This window comes from Heteronotia binoei, chromosome 6 (genome assembly GCF_032191835.1).
Source record: "Heteronotia binoei isolate CCM8104 ecotype False Entrance Well chromosome 6, APGP_CSIRO_Hbin_v1, whole genome shotgun sequence".
Taxonomy (NCBI): domain Eukaryota; kingdom Metazoa; phylum Chordata; class Lepidosauria; order Squamata; family Gekkonidae; genus Heteronotia; species Heteronotia binoei.
Genome location: NC_083228.1, coordinates 34283981 through 34309914, shown reverse-complemented (window position 1 = coordinate 34309914; position 25934 = coordinate 34283981). Strand labels below are relative to the sequence as shown.

The following is a 25934-nucleotide window of genomic DNA, read 5'->3' as shown; positions in this document are numbered from 1 at the left end:
TTTCTTTCCACCTCTCTCTCTCTCCCTCCCCACCTATTTTCCTTCCCTCCTTCTCTCAGACATCTGACATTTGTGTCTCACACATCTGACATTTATTCTATGTGGCTCTTAAGTTAAGCAAGTTTGGCTACCCCTGCTCTAGTGGGTCCCATCTAACCCCCTTCCTAAAACGCCTGCAAGGAATGTCTGCAAGGAATTTTCCTCTGTGTGTTTCCACTCATGTCAGAATTCCAAAGGTGCCCACAAGCTCAAAAAGGCGGGAGTGCCCTGTTATCTCTCTGAAGGAGGCCCAGTTAGGATTGCCAGGTTTGGTTGGGAAATACCTGGAGATTTGACTCCAGAGTCTCGTGCGGGGGGGGGGGTGCGTGTGCCCACAGAAAGGGCTCCAAGTGCCACCTCTGGCACCCGTGCCATAGGTTCACCACCACTGACTTATATCCACAGTTTTTCTTTAGCACACCTAAAAGTAGTAGGATGTGGGCCAGTCTTTCAAAGGAAAAACGGGGCATGAAAGAAGCATTAAATAGCACCTCTCTTCTCATGCTAGCCCCAGTGGCTTCATTGTGCATAATTTTTAAATACTAGTAAAATAATAATTAAATAGAATTGTAATTCATATTTTCCAGGAGTCCCTGTAAACTGAGCTGGCGGGAGAAGAAAATCTTCTTCCTCAAGATTCTATTTTTCCTGTAAACTTCACATAGCAACCAAGGGCCAAACTATGCTTTTCTGGGGATAACCTATGGATCCTGACAACATTTTACCACTGGAGTTCCCTCACTGTACAAATGCCACAGCAGTTCCATCTGGCTTGGAACCATAACGTAAGGGGAAGAGAAGCTCCTATCCTCCTCCCTATGCCATTTTCAATCTGAAAAAAGAGTCCAAAATCTTTGCTTGCATTACCACAAATAATTGAGGTTTTGGCTGGACACCACAAAAGTCATTCCCCGCCCCCTCCAATTTTTCCAACATAGACTAACAGTGCAATCATAAGCAGGGTCACATCCTTCTGCACCCATTGATTTCAGTGGATTTAGAAGGGTTGGACTCTGCTTAGCTTCACTTTGTAAGATCTGGATCCTGGATGCAGTTGCAGCATTATACATGGCACACTGCTCACAGGCAAGAAGCCAGGATATGCATCACTGATGTCTTCCACAACTTCTATGATTGTTTCTCTGTTAGAGTTGTTACCATTTCAGTAGAAATCTTTTCATGAATTGTACTTTACCTTTGCACCTCTGTGTGCTTGCGTGCACTGTACAATTTCTGGAAAACACCTGGAACTATAAAATATTGACCTACTAAGATGTGCTATTTTCAGAAGCCCAACATAAACATTTTTTTAAAAAAATTCCACATCTTATTTATAATCCAAATTTAAATTGTTTTTCTTCTCATGCAATGTTATTTGCAAAGTATGCTCAGTGGGATTTTGTGTCTTTTGCTATGCCCCCACCTCACACTTCTTATATTGGTTCAGAAAGTTTTGACCTTTTCAGTGGTATTTACCTCTAAAGAAGATGACAGGGGAGTTTAGGAATTATTACAATGAACCACTGACATGGCCTATTATCCTTAAAGATAAATGTCAAACTTCACTCGGATAGACTTAATGTCATCAGGTGCATGGCACCTGCTTAAACCTTGCAATGATTCTGAATGAAAGTTAAAAGTTGTATCTATTCTGAGTGAATTCAAAGAATGGAAATATATACAGTGCCTTCATTAAACAATTCTTCAATGCTGCTTAATAACTGTAACGAGGAATCAAATATGGAACACTGAACCATAGGGAAAAATAGGACATATCCCTAAATAAAATTCAATTGATTAAGTATTACCACATCTATGTAATATATAATGCTTCAATGGTTTGAAATTATTTTGCTAGGGGACATTTTGCGATTAAGAACTTTATTCATGAATCCTTTCTTTTTGCAAGAGCTAGAGAAACTTTTTGTGTGTGTGAAGGTCAAAAGAAAGTCTTTCTTTACTGTAGTAGTTGATGCAGAATCTTGCTATGATTACATGCCTGATGTCTTCTGTATTAAATTCCCTTAGGGAGGTGTCCTGAGATTCAGTTATTTAACTTTGAAAAAGGAGGGGGGGAATTCATCTGGAATCCTCTAAGGAAGAATGCTTTGATTTGTTGTGCCTTTCTTGAACATTTCAGAAGAGGAAGAGCTATTATTTTTCTTTGTAAAAATTGAGAACAAAAAGGAATTCTTATTTATCTTAGTATATTTTTACCCGATGTTTCCTCAAAGGAGGGCATACAAGGTTCTCCTCACCTTCATTTAATCCATACAACAGTTCTGTAAGGTAGGCTATGCTAAGAGACTGGCCCAAGGCCATCCAGTAAATTTCTTGGCAAATTAGGATTTGATTCAGGAACCCAAGTCTTAGACCAATAGTCTACCCACTACACTCCACTTCACTGGCTGCCAGTTTGATGTAATGGCTAAATGCATGGACTCTTGTCTGGGAGAACCGGGCTTGATTCCCCACTTCTTCACTTCCAGCTGCTGGAATGGCCTTGGGTCAGTCATAGCTCTTGCAGAGCTGTCCTTGAAAGGGCAGCTTCTGTGAGAGCTCTTTCAGCCCCACCTATCTCACAGGGTGTCTGTTGTGGGGGAGGAAGGCAAAGGAGACTGTAAGCTGCTCTGAGACTCTAAGATTCAGAGTGAAGGATGGGGTATAAATCCAATATCATCTTCATTTTCTTCTTCAGAACAGGGTCTAAGCAGAGATATACTTCCTCAGTGAAAAAGAAGATGGAAGAAAATGGACAGCATAAATAGAAAGATATGGCTTTTCTTGAGCCAGCTATATACTTGAGAGGAACAGTGAGCAACAAGAGGCCAGGAGGGTCGAGTTTTCTGGAGAAAGAGCAATAGAGCTACCGAGGGTCTCTAGATTAAGGATGAATGAAGTCCACTGGTTTCATTTCATCAAAATTTCTCTGATCAACTGTATGTAAGTAGTCTGTTTTTTTCTGCCTCTCTTTGGAGTTGCTCCTTGGCCCAGCATTTCATCAATTTCAATACAGACTTAAATACTTATATTTTCTACGTTAATAATGACATTCCATCTCTTTGGCTGAATTAACACTGAAGCCATACACTGTTCTCTGAAGATGTGATCCCAAGTGGTATCAACATGTTTTATTGAAATGATCCATATTACCAAAAGCAATGTCATAGGTTTGGATTCCATGCTCCATAAATAGCACAGTGCTGTGAAAAAAATAACTCCCCCTCCCCTGAATGTCTATATTCCCTGAAATTATTCCCCGTGCATCAGTGGACCTCTAAGAACATCCAAGTGGGGAACTGCAGTATTGGCAAAAGTTGCCTGCCTCTTGTATTAGTGGATATGACTACTGCAAGCCAAAAGGGAGATTGAAGCTATCATTAGTTTAAGGCACCAATAGGATGGCAGTGAGCAGCTATTAGACAATGAAATGAGACAAGTAAAGAAAAAAAGCAGGTTCCATTTTAATGTGTTGTGTAGGCAAGTGAACAGATCAGATCTTGTGAAGAAATTTGGTAGTAGAGAATTTGATAAAATCTGTGGCATACATATGGATAATTTATACATAGGCCAAGCCTGTATCATGGGATTCCAATGAATGTAGAGTCATGCGTTATTTGGCTTCTAAGGAAAAAGGGTGAGGACATTTTCAAAGCAGTATGTCTTTTGACTATTATATGAACAGTTTCACAATTTATATTACAGATTTATTTATTTATTTATTTATTTATTTATTTATTACTTTACATTTATATCCCGCCCTCTCCGCAAGCGGACTCAGGGCGGCTTACAGTATCATAAAAACAATCAATTCCATAAAACATATAAAACCATAATACATTTATCAGTTTAAAACTATTACGCTATCTCAATCCAGTCTGGCGGTATTGGGCTCTGACTATGACCACCAGCTTCTGTAGGATGTCCGGTGGCAGCCCATTTTCATACTAAAAAGTCAAATTTTGGATCTGTGAGTTGTTGCCCCGGATAAAATAAAAATGTCAACCCCCATTCTCATTCTCTTCTTATGTATCAAGTGAATTGTCAATTCTTTGTACAATTCTTTTTATACATATATAAATTCATTCCTTCACTAAAGAAAAGACAATCGAAAAACATTCCAAAAGAAAATGAGTTCAAAAAGTTCTCTAAGTGCTATAGAAAAAATCTAGGTGATGATATGGCTGCTAGCAAATAGACATCCACCATAGAATCTGTTTTCTCCATTCAGTTTGAAACCTCTGCCATTTTGAAAGTGTTGTATTTGTCTTCACCCAAAGTTTCCCTTTTACTTATTCTAAGCAACAACAACATTGTTTCTCTGCACAATAAAACCTGCCTGGAAATGGGAGGAGAGTATTTATTGATATTGTCAGCCAGTATCTTTTTTGTGAACTAGAAATCTGTAACATGAAGAATGTTTAAAGAAATGAAATGAATGTAACAATAATATCTGATGAACCATATCAGAATCTCACATTTCTGGGAGAAAAAGAATCCCAAGAAAAAGTTGGAATTGTTCAACAACAGATCCAGCTTTGAAAATGGAGTCTCGGGCTTAGTTTCTTTGGTATTCCAAAGCATTTGAAAGACACTACTATTTACTGAACACCTGCTAAATATGCCCACAGGCAACACTTAATAGCTATTGATTACACTCTTTAGCTAGCAATTTATTGCCTACAATAGCAGTCCATGGCTATTAACTAGTTGCAGGAGAGAACAATTCTAGTTTCAGGAGAGAACAAGATATGCATTAATTAACAAAAATCCAAGGTTATGTTTGAACTTTTTCTTTTCAGATAGGATAATTAAACACAAGAGGATGCTGTTTCTTAAAAAAAAAAAAGAATCCAAAACATATTACTGAACAAATTCTGTTTCAAGTTTAACTTCACATCTGGCCTTCAAAATGTGAAGCTAGCAAGAGATCAGAGTTTGTCCATTATCTTAAAAATATTCCTTTTTTTTTTTTTAGCTGACAGATTCACATTATGGACATGGTTAAAAATATGTTGGTGCCAAATTTTTGATAAATTCAAATGTAACACAGGCCATCAATTAATGAACAAAACCATGTTGTTCAATCTTCCAGTTATTCACTTTCCCTCCTGAATATCCCACTGAATGCCACGCAAATTGTCTTCCTGTTTAGCTGTTCTATATATTACCTGAAAATTCCTGATGAGTTATCTGACATGTAAGTAAATGAACTTGTATGATTGGGATAAGCAATAAACCTACCATAGGAAATTTTCATACAAGGTTCATGGAAACCAGTATAACAACAGTACCCATTTTATTTCTTCATTAATTCTTGCATTCATACTAATATCCTACTAAGATACCTAGAAGTCTGTCTTTTCCAATAATACTGTAACACCAGGATTTGTAGCCTATAAATATCTGCCTAATTCAGTCATCTTAGTTATGAAGTTAGATGTGGACCTGATGCTCCAATATAAGCAGCAATGCAAGGAATTCCTTGATACTGAAAAGAATACAGAAGTCTCTTGCTTGTGATGATAACACAACATTGCTAATTCTCTAGGATAGCAGTACCATAGTGTACTGGTACATAGTATTGTGTTATGGGAAATAAATTAAACAACTGAAGGTTGCCCACTGTATTTCTACCTGATTTAGGGCTCTGGCTTTGCTTCCATCCAACCTGTCTCTATTTGGGCAGGCAATTCTGCTGAATCTCTGTCAATATGGTGTTGAATCAGGACCAGAGAATTCTTGAAACCCAGTTTTGGCCATGAAACTTGATAACCATTAGTCAAAAAACCTCTCATAGGGTATAATATTTTATTATACAACAATATTATACAACTAGCCCACTTCACTAGGTTGTTATAAGGAAGAAGTGAAATAACTCAATCCGGATATCTCACCTGGAGGTCCTCAGAACAAAAGAAGGATATAAATACCTTTCCAAATTGAGCTAGGGGAAATTAACATGTCTGGTTGTATCATTCAAGTGTTCTCAGGGCAGAGACATTGATCAGCTTCAGAGGATTTGTTCCTAAACTGCTACTCCCTTTCCAACTCGAGCCAAGAGAAATTTGCCAATCACTAGGAAGTACCAGGGCAAGGAAGTAACAGACTGAATGAATCATGAGTGGGAAAAGCTTAAAAGATTGAGCGACTGTTATGTTGTAGGTGCTTCATGCAACGGTCACCTCGAGACTGGATTACTGTAATGCCCTCTACATGGGGCTGCCTCTGTACCGAACCCGGAAGCTGCAGCTGGTACAGAATGCAGCGGCCAGACTGTTGTTAGGGCTTCCTAAATGGGAACACATACAGCCTGGGCTGCGCGAACTGCACTGGCTGCCAGTTATATACCGGGTCCGTTACAAAGTGCTGGTCATTACCTTTAAAGCCCTATATGGTCGAGGACCTGTCTACCTTAGGGACTGTCTCTCCCCATATGAACCCCAGAGAGCACTGAGGTCAGCCGGGAAAAACCTGTTGACTATTCCCGGACCGAGAGAGGTGAAGTTGCAATGTACCTGCAATCGGGCCTTCTCCTCTATAGCTCCGAGCCTATGGAACCAACTTCCAGAGGAAATGCGGGCCCTGCGGGACCTTGAACAGTTCCGCAGGGCCTGCAAGACCTTCCTCTTCCGACTGGCTTTCACTGATGAAAATGGAAATTGCTAAGGAAACCGCCATCATAAAAGCAAACATAAAGTAAACATAGCATTAGCACTTTTATTAATTTAATTTAATTTAACTTAATTTTAAAACTTAAGCAGATTTTTAATTAAATGTTCATGTTGTTTAACTGTAATTTTATCTATCTGTATAGCTAAACTTGAATTGTGTTGTTAGCCGCCCTGAGCCTGCTCCGGCGGGGAGGGCGGGATATAAATAAAATTTTGTTGTTGTTTCTTTATTCTGGACAGTATTTTTGAGATACAGAAAATAGCAGTTTTGTACAAGAAAAAAAAAAGAATATCCAGCTATCCTGCCCCCATTGTACATCAACTATCAAATACTGGGGGGAAAACTGGTTTAGAATGTTTACAGAAAATTGCAAAAAATGGTTGGTGGCTCTGATTCACATACTAATGTGTCATTCACTCTTAGGGCTTCTTAGTACTTTTCGATGTAATTCCAACCTATCAGGGATCCTGCAGCGATATCACAACACTAGTCATCCTTCCAGCTTACCCAGGTATTGTTTTTTGCAACCCACATCAACACCAAGCAATGTCTCTAGCTAGAAGTATATATAATACTCTTGTCAAATTACTAACAACTCCACAGTGCAATTCCTAGGACTTTTCATATGTATGAAATTGCATGACCATAACATGAAGAATTATGTGACCTATTCTTCTGCAGCAGTTAAATAAAACTAGCCAACACAACATAGTACTCTTTGCACAGTTTTTATTCATTTGATTCCCTGGTTCAGGAAACTGTCATAGGGTATAATATTTTATTAAACAAACATTAAAAAAATCACCATTAATCTTTAGTTGCTAACTATGCTTCATGAAAACTGGCATTAGTTGCACATGATATTGTTCATAGCTCACATAATACAAGAGCAGATGTTTTTCAAAAGAAGTACTACTGATAGAAATGGAACAACATCATACCTGTATTCATCCTGGGTAAACCGTGGAATTACTGAGGGCTGCAATACAGAAATTTCCACCATGGTGGTATTGAACTTCACAGGGTCGCCATCATCATAGGCAATGACTACAAGCTATAAAGAATAAACACAGGAAACAAACGAATGTGACCTTTGTAGCAACTGCAACTTTATACACTGCATTTGAAAGTTATTGAACCATCTTGATGATTTGTTCTTATTTAAAGTCCAACATAACAATGAAACAAAGCATGGACACTAACTCTCTAACAAAAGCAAAGCATTTTTTTTTTAAGAATCTGAAATCTTTAATGCAGTCCTAAATACAAAATTCAAGCCTATAAGTATTCCCAACTACAGCAGCAGATCAGTGTTGATTATGTAAAAATTCAATTGAAACAGCCTCAATTAGTTATGCATGGGAGTCCCTGAGAAGTCTCATTAGTTTGATTGAATTTTTTTTCTTCCTCTCAACATTTCTTGGTCGTTTCTTATGAATATGAATCTGATTACAGCTTCCATTCCAGCACCTGACTAAGGACCAAAGCACATGTGACAAGAGAAACCTGTGACTGGAATGTTTTAAGTAGGGTTGCCAGGTTCCCCCTGGCCACTGCTAAACCTGGGAAGGGGGTCAGCTTGCCAGATGCAGGTTGGGGAACTCCTGGAGATCTGGGAATGGAGCCTGAGGAGGACAGGGACGTCAGTGGGACATAATGCCAGAGACCCTCCAAAACATCCATTTTCTCCAAGGGGAGCTGATCTCTGCAGACTGGAGATGAGCTGTAATTCTGGGGGATCCCCATCTGGAGGCTGGCATCCCTTGTTTTAAATCTCAGGAAAGAAAAAGTCAGGTATCCATATAAGGGCACTACTTCCCTTGCCTAGGAAAATGAGGGTAGGGTGGACATTTCTGACAAATGAAATGGGTCAAAAGGAAAATAGTTAATCCCCATTTCCCAGGTTGCTGCCCCAGTTTATATTCATGCTTTCCCTGGGACTGCTGTTTACAGCTGAAATATACACTAAAGATTTATCTCCCTGGTATATTTTTAAATCATAACTTCTAAGGAACTGGGTCTTCCCCCTGCAGTCTAACACTCTGACCGCCATGCTACAATGACTGCTTGGATCTCCAAAATCATATGTGCTTTGACCATAATTAGGCACATTGAAATGGATACTGTGCCTTTCTAGTGGAGAAATCACATACATTTGAATGGAGGCACTAGACCTGCAAGTGGCTCTCCGATGAAATGAACAGAACAACTCTAGGACAGTAGAGGGGAAGGAAAGAAATTCCAATATCGGGGAGTTTGTCTAATGCAAAATTTGTTGAAGATTTTTACATTTTTCTAGGAATGTTCTTTTAATCTGCTCAATCTGAGGACAATCCTTTGAATTACTACAAGTATCAGGATAAGGAAAGAATGTGTAACCATGCTGACATAAGTGTCTTAGATTTTTATTTCCAATATTTTAATGCAGATGCAAATAGCCTAATGGATTAATATTAATATCAACATACAGAAATTCTACCTTCTCTAGATATTATCTTAATACTGACTGAATTCAGTTTCAGTTTATTTCAGTTTATATCCTGCCCTTCCCACCGAAGCGGCTCAGGGCGGCTCACAACATAAGATCTAACATAGATTTTGGTTTTAAAAATACATCAATTTTTAACAATTAAAACAGTAAAATAATAAAACAAATAAAACAGCGATCTGTCAGAATACTACACTACAACCTTCTATAAAGTGTCCAATGCCAGTTAGTTATAGGCCAGCCAGAAGAGGGCTGTCTTACAGGCCCTGCAGAACTGGCCAAGGTCCCGCAGGGCCCTCACCTCTTCCGGAAGGAATGTAAATTACTGGAAGGAATGTAAACCTGCAATTTTTAACAATCTCAGAATAATACTTTATTTTACGAATTATTCATGACAACACTTTTTCCCTAGCAGGGAGCTACAGGGCCATGTTTCTTCCCATTATTAAAATAAAAGGGCCTTCTTTTCTTTCATAGTTTCAAGCCATTTTATAAACAAACAAAAAGAATGGCTTAAGGTTATGTAAACAGATGGTGTTTTCCAATTAAACAGATGACATGTTAAAAATACGTTTAAAGTGATCAGAATTGTTAAAAATACATTTTTGGTCTGAAAAAAAAAATTATTACAATTAGGAGAAAACATGATTAAAGTGAAACATAACCCAACAAAGCAGACAGGAAACATCAATAAATCAATCAATGGTTTATTACAATCCAAGATCAGAAGTCAAGATCATCAACAAAACATATAATATAGCAGATATGAAACATTATCCTAACCTGAACTTGTTCAGTAAAAAAAAGATAAGGCACCTGCACCCACCCACCAGATAAAGTTAAATATTATTTTTATTAATTGTTTACAGCAATCTAAGGTCTCAAACCTGCAGCATCATTTCAAGTGCTAAATAGAGTTATACCCTCCTAAGCCTTTTGACTGAAATGGACTTAGGGCTCAAATAAACAATATGCATAATGTGTGTTGGTTCACAGGTGTGTGACCAGACTTGTAGTCAGATGTATATTGGAAGAACCATAAGCAATGCTTGTTTGCTCAGAGGAAGAAAGAGCTTCCTGTTTTCCTCCTGCTCTGTTTTCTCCAGTGGAAACAGCAGTGGCTGGCCTTTAACCTTTCCTTCTACCCTAGAAAAGACATGTGAAGCCCCTACTGCTGCTGGCAAAAACATGGCAGAGAAGCTCCTTCTCCTCCCTCGTTGTACTCCCTTGCAGCACCAAGCAAACAAGCACTGTTAAAGGTGAGCTCTCCCAACTAACATCTGACTACGAGATGAGTTGCACACCCATGACTGGATATGTCTTGGGTGTACTGTATGTTTGGCCCTCAGAAGTATATAATTATGTTCACTGATAAAAGGATGTTGACTTCAGTGGGTTGCAAAGATCATATACTCCAGTCTTGGTCCATCTACACTGGCTTCCAATTTGCTTCTGAGTCCAATTAAAGGTCTTGACCTCCTATATGCTTTGAGGTGAGCATACATGAAATATTTCCTACTCTCTTATGATGCCTCCCAACTACCACAGTAATTTTCAGAGGCCCTGCTTTGACCCCACCTTTTGAAATTAGCTAGATGGCATCCTGAGAGAGCCTTCATCACTGTTGCAACAAAACTTGGAACTCTCTGAGGTGCCAGAAGATTGGAGTTGGGCAAATGCTGTCCCCATCTTCAAGAAGGGGGAAAAGGAGAACCTGGGCAACTACTGACTAGTTAGCTTGACATCTATACCTAGAAAAGGTTTAGAACAAATCATCAAACCATCAGCCTTTGAGCAATTAGAAAGAATGGCTGTGATCATTAAGAACCAGCATGGGTTTCTCAAGAACAAGTCATGTCAGACTAACCTTATCTCTTTTTTTGAGAAAGTGACTACCTTGCTCAATCAGGGAAATGCTGTAGTCATAGTTTATCGATTTCAGCAAGGCTTTTGATAAGGTTCCACATACTATCCTTGTTGACAAGTTGGTAAAATGTGGTTTGGACCCTGTTACTGTTAGGTGGATCTGTAACTAGCTGACAGATCACACCCAAAGAGTGCTTGTGAATGGTTCCTCATCCTCTTGGAGAGGAGTGATAAATGGAGCGTCTCAAGGATCTGTCCTGGGGCCTGTTTTGTTTACCATTTTTATAAATGATTTTGGATGAAGGAATAGAGGGGATGCTTATTAAATTTGCAGACGATACTAAATGGGGAAGGGTAGCAAATACAGCAGAAGACAGTCAGGATAATCTTGACAGGTTGAAAAATTGGGCTAAAACAAATAAAATGAATTTTAACAGGGATAAATGTATAGTTCTGCATTTAGGCAGGAAAAATCAAATGCATAATTATAGGATGGGGGGGAAAGACTTGTCTTGAGAGTGGTATGTATGGAAAGTATCTAGGGGTCTTAGTAAGACTATACATTGAATATGAATCAGCAGTGTGAAGTGGTGGATAAAAAAAGGCAAATTCAGTTTTGGGTTGTATCAACAGAAATATACTGTCCAGATCACACAAAGTGATGGTATCACTTTGCTCTGGTTAGACTTCACTTAGGGTACTGTGTTCAGTTTTGGGCACAATTTAAGAAGGATAAAGACAAGCTGGAACATGTCCAGAAAAGGGGAATGAAGATTGTGAGGGGTCTGGAGACCAAGTCCTGAGAAAAGACTGAAGGAGCTGGGTATGTTCAGCCTGAAGAGGAGACGCTTGAGAGGTGATATGATCACCATCTTCAAGTACTTGAAGGGCTGTCAACTAGAGGATGGTGCAGAATTGTTTTCTGCTGCCCCAGAAGGTTGGACCAGAACCAATGGGTTGAAATTAAATCAGTTTTTGGTTAAACATCAGGAAGAGCTTCCTGACAGAGTGGTTCCTCAGTGGAACAGGCTCCCTTGGAAGGTGGTGGGCTCTCTGAAGATTTTTAAACAGAGGCTAGATGGCCATCTGACAGCAATGCTCATTCTATAAATTAGGCAGATCATGAGAGGAAGGGCAGGAAGGGTTGCATTAGTGCTTAGTTTTCATGGCCACTTCTTACACACTCAGGGAATGTTCTTCACCACTTTGGGGTCAGAAAGCAATTTTCTCCACACCAGTTTGGCCAGGGATCCTGGAGGTTTTTTGACATCTTTTGGGATGGAGCGGGGGTCACTAGGGATGTGTGTTTGTGGGGGGGAGGTATCAGTGAATTGTCCAGGGGTTTGGACTAGAAGACCCTGGAGGTCCCTTCCAACTCAATAAATCTACTCAGGGACATTAATCTGTCTGTTTGCATTTTCATCTTCTGCCAGCAGGTGAAGACGTTTTTGTTTAGTTTGGTGTTGTAGGAATGCATGCCCCATTACCTTAAATAACGTGCTGGGCTCTTCATTAAGGTTCACACGAGTTACTACACGCCCAGAATCTTCTTCAACATCAAAGATACTTGCACTGTAAGGAAACTGGAAAACATCGACTTTATATCTCACTAGACTTGCTGGCGTCCCCTGCAAGAAAAACACATATTTCTATAGTCTATGATATGTACTGGAGGTGGGGGGGAGGAGACTAAAGTGTTTGAATACACTTCAACAACTATTGTGTTGACATATTGGCTTGGAACCCACAGTAAATCTCTGCTGACAGTTTGAGAACTCCCAAGAACAGCAAGAGGTGAGTTAGAGGTCTGCAGCAGGAAGGCAGAAATGACAAAAACTGTGTCCTCTTCTAACAGTTCTGAGGTGTTCAATCCTTCCTTTTTCTGTGGAGGAGGATGGCAAGGCCTGCCTGGGGCACTACGAGCCCTAGGACTGGCCCTGTATCTTTCACAGCCTACAGTACCATCATTACAACAAGCTTTCATGCCCACATACTTTGATGCTTTGCCATCAGCCGTCCATTGCAGGTTTGCAAATGCCCCTTATTCTGAAAGGTCTTGTATAGCAAGAAACCAGTCAATTGCCCACATCTTGCTCAGTTGTAAATTTTATGATTATATATGGGATGTTTTAATTAGCCCTCTTTTGTATAACAGACACAGCTACTCAGAAGAGAGACTTGAGTCTTTCCTTCTGTCAGCTCAGTACCCTCATACTACTTTCTCAGTAGTGAGGTACCTCTCAATTGCTATGAGGGTTAGAGAATGTAAGGTTAAAGTTCTGGTGGGTTGATTGTTTTCTGTATATCAGAAAACCTGTGATTTATGTTTTTTTTTTAATTTAATATTAAACCTGTGATTTAATATATGCCAATAAAGGGTTTAACTGACTGACTGCAGCCTATAATATGTGAATTGGCCTTAAAATCTTTCACAGGATGTAACTAATTAATGTGAATTTAGATCCACTTTAGGGATTTTGGGGAGGATTTTAACAGCAGGTGCTGCTTTATAACAACCACAGAAATTGTATTAATAGTCAATACGTTTCCACTTAAAATGGATTCACAGAACAAAAATATTTTCCTCTGAACTAGTATGTAAGGTGACTTTACCCCTAATTTTCTTTTAAGGATGCTTCTGAAAGTACTTCTGAGCGGTGAGATTGACAGGAATGTCTTGGAAAGTTAATATGATAAACATTTTCCAGAACATGTTGATTATTGATCTTGCCATGCAGAGATGTACTTGTAAGTCATTTTCACAAAAGAAGAATCATGAGGGAAAGTGACCTTGTCAAAAACCATCACATACAGGCTTATGAAGTTTCACAGAACTAAACTTTCCATAGTCAACCTGCATGCATTTGAAGTACTGTGCCTCAAGAAACACAGCTTATAAGCATAAAATTAAGCTGATAATTATTGCAATGCATCATTTCATTTCTCATTTCATTTATTGCTATTACTACAGTCTTCAGCAGTTCAACAACAAAGCAGCAATAAGAGGGATAATAATAATAGCAAAAAAATGATAGTAACAGTAATAGCAGTCAATACAATAAATATACCTTAAATGACAATAAACACAGCAGATACACCTATAACAGCTAAAACAGCAAGTTATCCAGATCGAATTATCTCTTAGGTTTGATTACATACGAGAAAGCTTAGCAATGGCCAGGGCAGTATCTTTGTCACTTCCAACCAAAGAGTCTGTAGCTTACAATGGGCTGGAAAACTAGCCAGATCCTTTAAAAGAGGAAGAAGTAAACATTCTATATCTCTGAAATTTTGGACAATCCAATAAACAATGAGGTAAGGTGGTGTAGAGTGTTAAAGCTGCAGTACTGCAGTCCTAAGCTCTGCTCATGATCTAAGTTCGATCCCAGCAAAAGCTGGTTCAGGTAGCCAGCTCGAGGTTGACTCAGCCTTCCATCCTTCTGAGGTCAGTAAAATGAGTACCCAGATTGCTGGGGGGAAAGCGTAGATGACTGGTGAAGGCAATGGCAAACCACCCTGTAAAAAAGTCTGCCGTGAAAACGTTGTGAAAGCAACGTCACCCCAGAGTCAGAAATGACTGGTGCTTGCACAGGGGACCTTTCCTTTCCAAGGTATCAAGACTCTCTGTTTCACAGTCTATCAGCTAAAATAGCTAATAGCTAAATAGCTAAAAATAGCTAAAAAATTCTGACATTGGGTTAAAACAGTGTTATCACCAGTTCAATGTAAAAGCAACAAAAGTAACAGTTTTACACTGATTTTTAAAATTATTATATTGGCCTCAGTCCTAACTATATTTTCTGCTGGTGGAAGCCACTTCCAGCAGCTGAAACAAAGGTAGTATTTGCCAATTCTACCCTTACACGGCAGTTCATTCTACAGTGTGGGGGATACACCAGTCTCTGCGGGATTCTGATTTTTTGAAATACGCATAAATGTTGCTTTTACTTCCAGAAACATATTATTTGTACTATTTTTCTTTTTTAAAATGTACATTTGTTAGAAAATTACAAAATGCATTCTTTGTTATCCTTATGATATATCATTATAATAAAAAAAAGGTGAACTATTCACTCCTATATGTTAGATGCAACTTATTTCTTACAATAGTCAGCAAAAATTTAACATGCAACAGTATCAGCTAAATATATAACAGTAATTAAAGCTGTAAACTTGTTAAGTATTTATTCAACATAATCAAGTTAAATAGAGATTTGGTGACAAAGAAATCAGAAGTCCTAGAGCCACCAAAATCAGTCCTACTGCCATTTACCAAAATTGTCCTGCCTGGACAACACCACATACAGACAAAGTATTTTTAGCTCCACTGTGGCAACACTTCCTATCTAAAATTTGCTAATTTATTAAGGGATAAATGCCATTGATTAGCCATATTTATTGAATTTTCATGTACTGTTAAGCAAATAGAAAAAATGTACTTTAAAAAAAAATCCGCACAGATAAATTAATTGCCTGTTCTAAATTTCTGATCATTGACCCATATTCTTTTAAACTGATCCTCTATGAAGCTCAATTAATATTAAATAATTGAGAATGATTTCTTATTATCCTGTAATATTTTCACAAAGCCTTAATATAAACCCCCCAATTTCTTTTTTACCCAACTCTTTAAAACTATTTGCATTGGTTTTCACTTTTTAATATTCATTATCAATGGAGGCACAGATAGCGGCCGCTGCCAAGTCCGCGTTTTTTCATCTTCGACGGGAAAAGCAGTTGGCCCCCTTCCTGGAGCGCCGTGACCTAGCAATGGTGATCCATGCTACGGTCACCTCGAGACTGGACTACTGCAACGCCCTCTACATGGGGCTGCCCTTGTGTCAAACTCAGCGGCTGCAGCTGGTGCAGAACGCAGCGGCTAGGCTGTTGCTGGGGCTCCCAAGGTGGGAGCACATACAGCCGGGGCTGCGCGGGCTGCACTGGCTGCCAGTGGTATACCGAGTTCGCTACAAAGTGCTGGTTATCACCTTTAAAGCCCTATATGGCCGAGGACCTACCTACCTGAGGGACCGTCTCTCCCCATATGAGCCCCAGAGGGCACTGAGGTCATCTGGGAAAAACCAGTTGAATATCCCTGGGCCAAGGGAGGCCAGACTGAAGGCCACCCGGGATCGGGCCTTCTCTGTCGTCGCTCCATTATTGTGGAACCAACTCCCCGAGGAGGTGAGGGCCCTAAGATGTTTAGATCAATTCCGTAGGGCCTGTAAGACCCACCTTTTTAAGGTGGCCTTCAACTAGCGATAGAATTAGTAACAAAGCTAGATATGCTGCTGGAAATGTTTTTATTATCTGATGTTTACGAAATCTAATGTTTATAACGCCATATTGTTATGTTAATTTTAATAATTTATAACTGTTTTAACCATGTTTTTATAATGTAAACTGATGTAATGTGTATTTTATGCTGTGAGCCGCCCTGAGCCTGCTTCGGCGGGGAGGGCGGGATAGAAATAAAAAATTATTATTATTATTATTATTATTATTATTATTATTATTATTATAGAAGACAGGGGAGACACTGACAGGGCAAGTTTTGGTCCATTTTGCTACACTTTCAACATACCATCCAAGGCTTTTTTTGAGCCAGAACGCACCGGAACGCTGTTTCGGCTGGTCCAGGCAGTGTTCCGGCTCGGCCTCATCAACTTCCCCTGTTGCCTGGTGGGGCTCAGGGAGGCCAGCCGCACTTGCGCAGGGGCCTCCTGACGTCTGGGTGCCTGGTAGGGCTCAGGGAGGCCTGCCGCGCTTGCGCGGGGGCCTCCCGATGTTGCACTGCCCGGCAGGGCTCAAGGAGGTCAGTCATGCTGGGGCAGGGCCTCCCAACGTCCAGTTGGCCGGCAGGGTTTGGGGGGTCAAACTGCAGAGCCGGGGCTTTGTGGAAGTCAGCACTTTTACAGGTGAGTTGCTTGCATCCTCTTTCTTTGTTTCTTTATTTTTTTCCTTTCTTTTCTCCTTTCTTTTTTCCCTCCTTTCTTTCACTCCTTCCCTCCTTTTTCCTTTCTTCCTATTTTATTTCTCTTTCTTTCTTTTTTTCTCTATTTGTTTCCAGCTGTCTTCCCCTCCCTCTCATTCATTCATTATTTTTTTTTATTTTTGGCAGTGTTCTTTCTTTCTTTCTTTCTTTCTTTCTTTCTTTCTTTCTTTCTTTCTTTCTTTCTTTCTTTCTCTCTTTCTTTTTCTTTCTTTCTCTCTCTCTCTATTTGCTTTATTTTTCACTCCTTCACTTTTTCTGTCAATATTTCTTTTTCCCTGTGTGCCTTATTTCCCACTATCCCCTCCCTCTTTCTCTCTCGCCTTCTCTCTTTCGAACTCTCTCCCCCCTTTCATTCATTCAGTCAGTCTTTTCTCCTGTCTGTTTGCTTTATTTCTCTTTCTTTCTTTAAGCACTACACCATGCTGGCTCTGTAGTAGTGTGTTGGAATTTGATTTTTTCCCCTGGGATTGCTATATATTTATGGCTTTGTGTATATATGTGACTATATATTTCTGGACTTTTTTCAATGCTGGAATATCTTTTTTTGAGGTGTGATGACCACAATTGTTACCACACCCCAAAAAAGACATTATACACTTTTGGTGATGTAAGAGGTGTGGCCTAGTATACAAATGATGGTGATGTCAGAAGTGTGGCCTCGCATATTAATGAGTTCCTGCTGGGCTTTTTCTACAAAAAAGCCCTGATATCATCTATAAAGCAAGTTGAAAGTTAACACCAGCTGCATGTTGATGCAGCTGTACAGAATGCATATGGCGACAGAAAGCATATATAAAATAAACATGTATTTGCCCAGCATCTAAAAAACTGTACATTCAGCACCATGCAGGACTGTAGGGAGATATTCAGAGCCTGGCCAAGGCTACTATAAAAGTCCTTTGTGGTGCTCATCCAACTCACCTTTCAAATTGAGAGTATTCAGAATAAGGTCTCTAATGATGACCTCCACGGATGAGCAGATATATAAGGGAGAACGTGATCCTTTAGGCACATATGCATCACTAAAATGTCTGTCTTGTCCTGTTGAGGATTCTGCTAACAAGATATTGTGCAGTATCTTCTCTTTGGACAGGAATGTGTGGAAAAGTCCCTAGGGAGGGATTTATAATTCCTGCTTCTGTGTGGGTAGCACAATGGTGTTTTCATCTTTCTCTGTTCACTGCTTTCCTGGGGAGCAAACTCATTGTTGTACTTATTGATAGTTATTAGATGACAAGCTTATCTGGATATGTGATCAATAACATCCATGCTATTTTAGAATCATATTAGTAAATATGGTTTGAAGTTACCAATCATTTTAATGAAAATGTCAATGAAGATTGGTATTTGATGTTCTGTCTTATTAAAATTAATGTAGGCATTTAAATGGAAGCTGGTTGCGTTTAAATATTGTCAGCATTTTGTTTCTTTTGCAAAACTGATCATGCATTTTGGAATAAAATTATATGGAGTATGAACATACATTCACTCTGACTATATTGTAAGGATGTATAGATCATAGTCTATAAGGATATAACTTTCCCTCTGCCTACCAACACAGATATTAATACCTAATATTAATACCTATAAAGTAAAAGTGTGCGCATCATCTTATGATTGGTTATGCAATGAAGTATGCTCTTTGACCAACACAAGAATTAATTTAAACACCCATATATTTTTTAATGGAGAGCCAGTTTGGTGTAGTGATTAAGTGTCTGGACTCTTATATGGGAGAACCGAGTTTGATTTCCCACTCTTCCACTTCCAGCTTCTGGAATGGCCTTGGCTTGCAGGAGTTGTCCTTGAAAGGGCAGCTGCTCTGAGAGCCCTCTCAGCCCCACCCACCTCACAGGGTGTCTGTTGTGGGGGGAGAAGTTATAGAAGATTGTAAGCCACTCTTGAGTTTCTGATTCAGAGAGAAGGGCAGGGTATAAATCTGCAGTCTTCTTCTTCATAAGATAGGATAGCAAATAAGACAGAACTGAAAAGCCATAATGGCCATCATGGTTACCATTTAGTGTATAATTTGTACTTGAATGAGAAAGGTAGGTTTAAACAAGAAAAGGAACTACTTGCCCTCACCAAAAGTCACAGCTCATTATAATAATAGACATTTGTATGATGACACAAATCCATTAGCAGATATGCCAATATTTCCTTGAAAGGAATTTCTATGTGAAAGGAGGCACATGAGATGATGGAGGCAGAGCGGAATGGGGCCAACTCATGACACTTTGCAGTGAGAAATCTGAGATGTGTTCCCCTTTCTGACAGTACTGAAAATCCTGGAACCTTTGTTTCAGTGTGTTCCAAAAAAGATGCTACACTAGCATCATTAAATGCTACATGCTATTCTGTGTATTTTTAAACATGCCCTATAGAACTCAACATAAGTCAGGATCACCGAAGTCAAACATTTCTTAACCAAGATTGTGAGATCTTAAGAAAGAAAAATCAAAACACAAGCAAGCAAGATACTGCTACAAAAAACCACAAATTCCACAGCCTAACAAAGAAAAATCTTACTACAATTTACTAGGGAAGGCTGAGTGTCTGTTGTTAATAGTAACATGGAGACAATGTCATCAGTGGGTATGACAGTTTGAAAAATTCAAAGTCTGGTCATATAAATTATAACTGGGGAGGTTAAAACTCCCAGATCCAATCAAAGTTGATTTATGTTCATCGTTGTACCTCAAAGGAACAATATAATAGCAATGTAAGCTGCCATGGGTCAGCATTGGGAAGAAAGGTGAAGATCTAAATTAAGCGAAGAAATAAAATGCAGATCTACATTGGAACTTCATCTTTAACTGTTATTTATTTAGAAGCCCTTGTGAATAGATATAAAAAAGTTGCTTGTAAAAAAAACTAGTAGAGAAAATTAGCCTCAATAAGATAACGAAGCATTTTCTCCTGTCACTTCTGTCTTAAAGAGTCCTCTCAGGAATAAGTACTGTAATTTGTGTTGCTTCGTCATTGTCACATCCTGTCATCCCTACTGAAGCAGAATGTGCCCTGCCTGAAGTCACATGCCTCTTGTGTCACCAAATGAGACTCCAGTTGATCAAGGGTCAGTCAGCAACAGAAGCAATAAGAGGATGTCTGGCTATTATCAAGATATCCCAACAAGAATGCAGCAAAGAATGCAGCTAGAATTGCTGCTCTAATAGATTTGTAAAGTATTGGCACAGGATCACTAGTGTACACACTGATGACTCTACATTAAAGATATGATAGGTAAGTAATAGGTGGCAATTAGGGGGGGAAAGGTAAGTTAGTGACAGAGATTTCTTCTTTTTCTTTTTCTCCCTAAAAAAAAAGCTTCACGCTCTGTGCCATTTTGAAAACCCAATCCAAGCTATTGCTAGGGATTATAAACCAAAGCTGATCACAGGGCACATTTTTAGCAGATGAATTACCACAATACATCCTAGAAATGGGAACTACTGAAGTGAAATAATAACTCAAGCAATACCACAGGTGTTTTTCCCCCTAGTCATTCCCTGTTCAGTGGCTCTCATTTCAACTGCTTATTTCCCCATGGGGAAGCTTTGTTGTAAATGCGTCTATAGCTAACTACAGCTTGAGATGTTTTTGCTTCTAGGAAGTGTTACAGTTTTTATTGCACTTGGAGGTGTAACAGAGATGCAAAGAAAGTTCACATCAAGAAAGAAATACAGTAAGATATTCACCTAGCAAATCATTACTCCACAGCCATCTCATTTATTTATATATCAAACAAGCAAAGAGACCTTCAAATAACAGTCCCATTTAGAGTTGAGCTGATTCTACCCCCCCCCCATCCTGTTCCACAGTTTTACTCTGCCCTGTATGTCACTCTCTCCAAAATGCTGGATTAATTTGGAGAATTTTTTTAAAATGCTGCTATTGAAGCATGTTCAGTTTATAGCAACTTGGAGCTTATTTGCCTCTTTCCTCTCATTGTGACATATGTGCATGTCCATACTGATTAATTAATTTGCAAGAAAGCAGTCAATGTTTACATTAAATCTCTTTTTACGCAGTAGCAGAAAAATACTGTACCCACAGCATTTTGAGACAATTATTCTTCTCTGCATTTTATCAATGCTCTTATGTGCATTACTAATGCATAGGGGAGGGGAAAGACACTGATGAGCTGATGGGATTAAAAGCTGCAGTGGTATGCACACATTCAATTCCCTGTAGAAAAAAATGATGTAAAAACAAAATGGAAGATGCCTAGTGTATCAATTCCACTTCTGAAGTAAGACAATGTGGTTTAGAACTCCAACATCTGGTGTGGAATTCTTATGAGAGGGCTTTCAGAAGTTTCCTCAGCTCCAATGTCACATTGAAGGTTTGATGAAGGTTTGAGACGAGCATCACTCCTCCCTATCACAAGATCATAGAGCAATTAACCCTTTCTGTAAAGATCTCTTGAACTTCTGCAGAGTACACTCCCTTGACTTGGCTTCTGTAAGGCATCTGATAAGGTTGCCAGGTCCAACTCAGGAAGTATCTGGGGATATTGAGGGTGGAGCCAGGATCAAGGTCATGACAAGCATGATTGAACTCCAAAGGGAGTTCTGGCCATCATAGTTAAAGGGACCATGCACCTTTTAAATGCCTTCCCTCCACTGGAAATAATGGCAGATGGGGCATCTTCTTTTGGGGCTCATAGAATTGGACTCCCTAGTCCAATCTTTTTGAAACTTTTTTTTGAGGGGGAGGGTTTGGCGGAGAGGCATTAGATGCTATGCTGAAACTTTTGTGCCTCTTCCTCAAAAAACTGCTCCTCCCAGAGCCCCAGATACCCACAAATCAATTCAATTATACCCCATGGGGACCAGTTTCCATAGGGTATAATGGAGTGCCCAGCAGACATTTCCCTCCCTCCCTCTCCACTTTCCGATAACCCTGAAGTGGGGGAAGTGCCTCCAGACTGGTGGATCCCCTTCCCCCAATTGGGGATTGGCAACCCTAGCATCTCGGCACATGGGTGAGTCACAAGTTATTTACATGATAAACAGGGAAAACTCACCCTACAAAGGGGTCTGTTTTGCAAAGTGGGGAGTCCTTCTGGTGAGGAAGAGATCTTGCCATAGTGGTATGAGGCTCCTTGCTTAGCAAAAAGCTCTAGGTTCCAGCCCCATGACTTTATTCCTGTTATACATGATTGTTAGATCTCACTGTAACAAATCTAGTAAAATGCCACCTCATTGACTGATAAGTATAATGCATCACAAACACCTGCATTCTGAAGAAGTCAGCAGTGACCCACATAAGCTCCTACCCTGCCACAAACTTTGTTAGCCTTTAAGGTGCTACTGGACTCTTGATCTTTTCTACTGTAACAGACACACTAAAATGGCTACTTAACTTGACAAAATACATAAAATATTCTATTCCCTGTGAGTTTAACTGCAGAAAGGCAACTTGAAGAGTTACAGAAGCAAATTCTATTGCACATGTGAAAGATAAAAGAGATAAGGATGGAGGCAGGTACAATAACCTTTCTTCTTTTGTGAATTTAATAAATGTTAAGATCTGTCAGGTGTCCAGGTAGCATCACTCTAAAACTTGCTGTGATTTTTTAAAGCATTCTATTGATGAAATCACTCACGTGTGATATGACTTAGGACTGAACTAAAAGTGACAGTGTCTTTGGTTCTGACCTAAGGACATTGCTGCCGTTTTAAAGCTTATAATGCTGTCCCTTTACAAACACCATGAGGGCTTAATCAGGATTGAATGGACCCACAACAGGATGGGGTGCTCTTGTTTCTCTCCCTGGCCCTTTTCAAGGTCTAAAATGGCAGTGCTTCCCCTCATGTCTGTTTCAAAACTTGAAAAGCTGAGGAGAACAAGAATGCATTGTCTTGCTGCACTGCAGGTCATGTCTTAACTGGGCCCTCATAGTATTTTTAATGCCCAGCATTAGGTTTTAAGATAGCAATAGCATTCCCAGGTTGGTCCCAGAGATTCAATCACACCTAGTTTGGCCCTTAGCTATTGAGCTATCTAGAGAAATTCTGAATATTCTGTTTGTTTTAATGACACCTGGTCTATTTCTCATTTCCATCAAAATCCAGGGAACTGTGAACAAGATTATTGAATGTCTGAATGGGGTGTGAGGGACTAGATGAAGGTAAATCCAGACAAAACAGAGGTGCTATTCACTGGGCACAAAACAGATCCAGGAACACGTATCCAGTCAGAACAGTATGGGTCTGTTCTCCCTCTCTCACAGTGAACATTAATAGTGTCAAGTGAAATTTACATTGGCTGCCAGGGTCAAATAAATTGGGTACCCCAAAAATGCTGGTGGGTACCTTTAAGACTCTAAACTGCATACGTCCAGAGTACCTGGTGAATTGTCTCCATCCATTTATACTGATCCATGCTCTAAGGTCAACCGAGGAAGTTTTCCTATGGTAATTCCCAGTAAAAAAAATTAAATCATTGGGAATCCAATTAATATATTCTTAGTGACTGTCTCTACTTTGTGCAACTCACTCCCCATTCCCTTACATATGGTTCCATAGAGGCCTCCCTGTGCAGGTGAATTTTTTTTTTTAAAGGACAGCTTTAAAAATTATATTTTTGTACTTTTAAATGACTTTAATGGTTGCTGGTTATTTGTTTTAGATTGATTTTTTTTTTTGTCTTCTAAAATATTTGTAAACCACATTGGATATTTATTTTAAACAGACAGATGGGACATAGTAATGGCATCCCTCTCAGCAGAGTCTGAATTCTTCTCTCCAGCATAAAGAACATCCTTCCAACATAAGTGCCTCTTCCTCCTCCTGAAGAACCATTTAAATTGAAGGAAGGCTTCTGAGACTGGAAAAAGGATCCAGACTTTACTCAGTAGAGTGGTATGGCACAGGCCAGTGTAAGGTTTCACCAGCAGGAACATTCTGACTGCCTACTGGGACATACTAGGAGCCATACTATTCCTCAGTGCACGTTGCATGTTACAGCCTTCTCTCATCTGGGGTGCCAAATCTAATGCTGTAATCTACCCAAAGTCAGAACACCATCAATTGCTGAAGAATGTAATTTTTAAGATCTTCAGATTCTTGCAAGCATAAGGAATCCCAATGAGATCTGAATTCACAAAGATGATTACATGCTTAATGTCAGGAGGAAATTTGATTTAATAATGTTTCCTCAAAATATGATTAGCAAGAAATTACTCAAATCCACATAATTTGTTTCAGAATAATGATAATCGCATTCTGTCCCAATGACTAAAGCCTACAATTATCATTAAACATCTGCACATTAGGTACAGTACAGTTAAATTCATAAAACTACTATGAGAGCATTATGATGAAACTACTCATAGTCTGCGATTTCTGAAAATAACACTACAATATTATACCTATTGGCAACATTGAAATTGATTGACAAATATTATTCAAGGATGGCTTAGCATTAGCTTTCATTATTCATCACATGCATTATCCTTTGGCATTGTTTTAAATGACCCCAGATGCCAGTTTGCTTCTGTTGTGAAAATCAAACATTTTAGAGGCTTAAGCTAACTTTCATACATTGTGGTTTTCACTGAGGGCCACAGCCACGATGGGGCCAGTGGGTGCAGTGGTCTATCTAGTGTAGTGAATCACCACATGTAAAGATTTGAACTTTTGAAAGCAAGCCTTTGCCATTTTGGGCAATTTTATTTAAAGAATGTGAACTTCTTTTTAAGACAGGAAAATCTGTCTAAGTGTGTGTGTTTTCAAGATGCCTGCCCCCTTCATCTTAACTCCACCTATCTGACTTGTAGCCCTGCAAGCAGCCCTGAGTCAGAAGCTATGTTTTTGATCACTTACATGACTTTTTGGGCCAAATACTATCTGAAATTGTGGGAAGGAACACATGTTTGATATTAAAAATGAGAAATTGAAATCAGGTTGCTGGCAAAAGAAAACCTGACACACTCACAGGGAAGGAAATTTATAAATGATTTGGATGAAGAAATAGAGGGAATGCTTATTAAATATGCAGATGATACAAAATTGGGAGGAGTAGCAGATATGGTAGAAGACAGAGTCAGGATACAGGATGATCTTGACAGGCTGGTAAACTGGGCTAAAACAAATAAAATGAATTTTAATGGGGATAAAAATAAAGTTTTGTTTTTAGGTAGGAAAAATCAAATGCATAGTTATGGGATGGGGAAGACTTTTCTTGGCAGTAGTATGTGTGAAAAGGTTCTAGGGGTCCTAGTGGACCATTCACCGAACATGAGTCAGAAATGTGATATGGATTTTGGCCTGATCATCAGGAGACGAGCAGGACAGATAAAATCAGTGTTTCGTTTTTGTGGCCCTTTCTTATACACAAAAGAATTCTGTTCACCACTTTGGGGTCAGGCAGCGATTTTTCTCCAGGTCAGTTTGGCCAGGGATCCTGGAGGGTTTTTTGGGGTTTTTTTTGCCATCTTCTGGGTGTGGAGCAGGTGTCATTGGGGATGTGGGGGAGGTATTTGTTAGTTTCCTGCAATATGCAGGGGGTTGGACTAGATGACTCTGGAAATCCTTTCCAACTCTTATGATTCTATGATTCTAAGTATACACTCTCTTGACAAGTTCTTTGACTGCCTGAAAGCTCATCAAAATTCAGATCATGTTTAAATATCTAGTTTTGCTGGGTAATAATTTACCTTTTGGACCATCCAGGAATTTACAATGCAGAGTTCCCTAGACACAAAATCACAAGTGAGGACAGATCATCAGCGATCTCCTAGCCTTTGCTCAGGGCCAGGTCTAACTACCTTTTGAGTGTGGCAAAACTAAAAAATGGTGCCCCCACTAAAAAAAAAAATTGTGTGGGGGCATACCTGCCACCTCAGGCAAAGCACCCCCACCA

The 25934-nt window shown here is 39.4% G+C and overlaps 1 protein-coding gene across 3 annotated transcripts in view; it reads right to left on the bottom strand.

The window, feature by feature from the left end:
* Nucleotides 1–25934, bottom strand: part of PCDH15 (protocadherin related 15) — a 475582-nt gene that overhangs the window by 110188 nt on the left and 339460 nt on the right. For all 3 annotated transcript variants that reach the window (XM_060241241.1, XM_060241242.1, XM_060241243.1), the window contains exons 22-23: nt 12556–12696; nt 7656–7768 (exon numbers count right to left, since the gene is read on the bottom strand). In XM_060241241.1, the coding sequence (XP_060097224.1) occupies nt 7656–7768; nt 12556–12696 (254 nt within the window). The remainder of the gene's footprint in view (nt 1–7655; nt 7769–12555; nt 12697–25934) is intronic.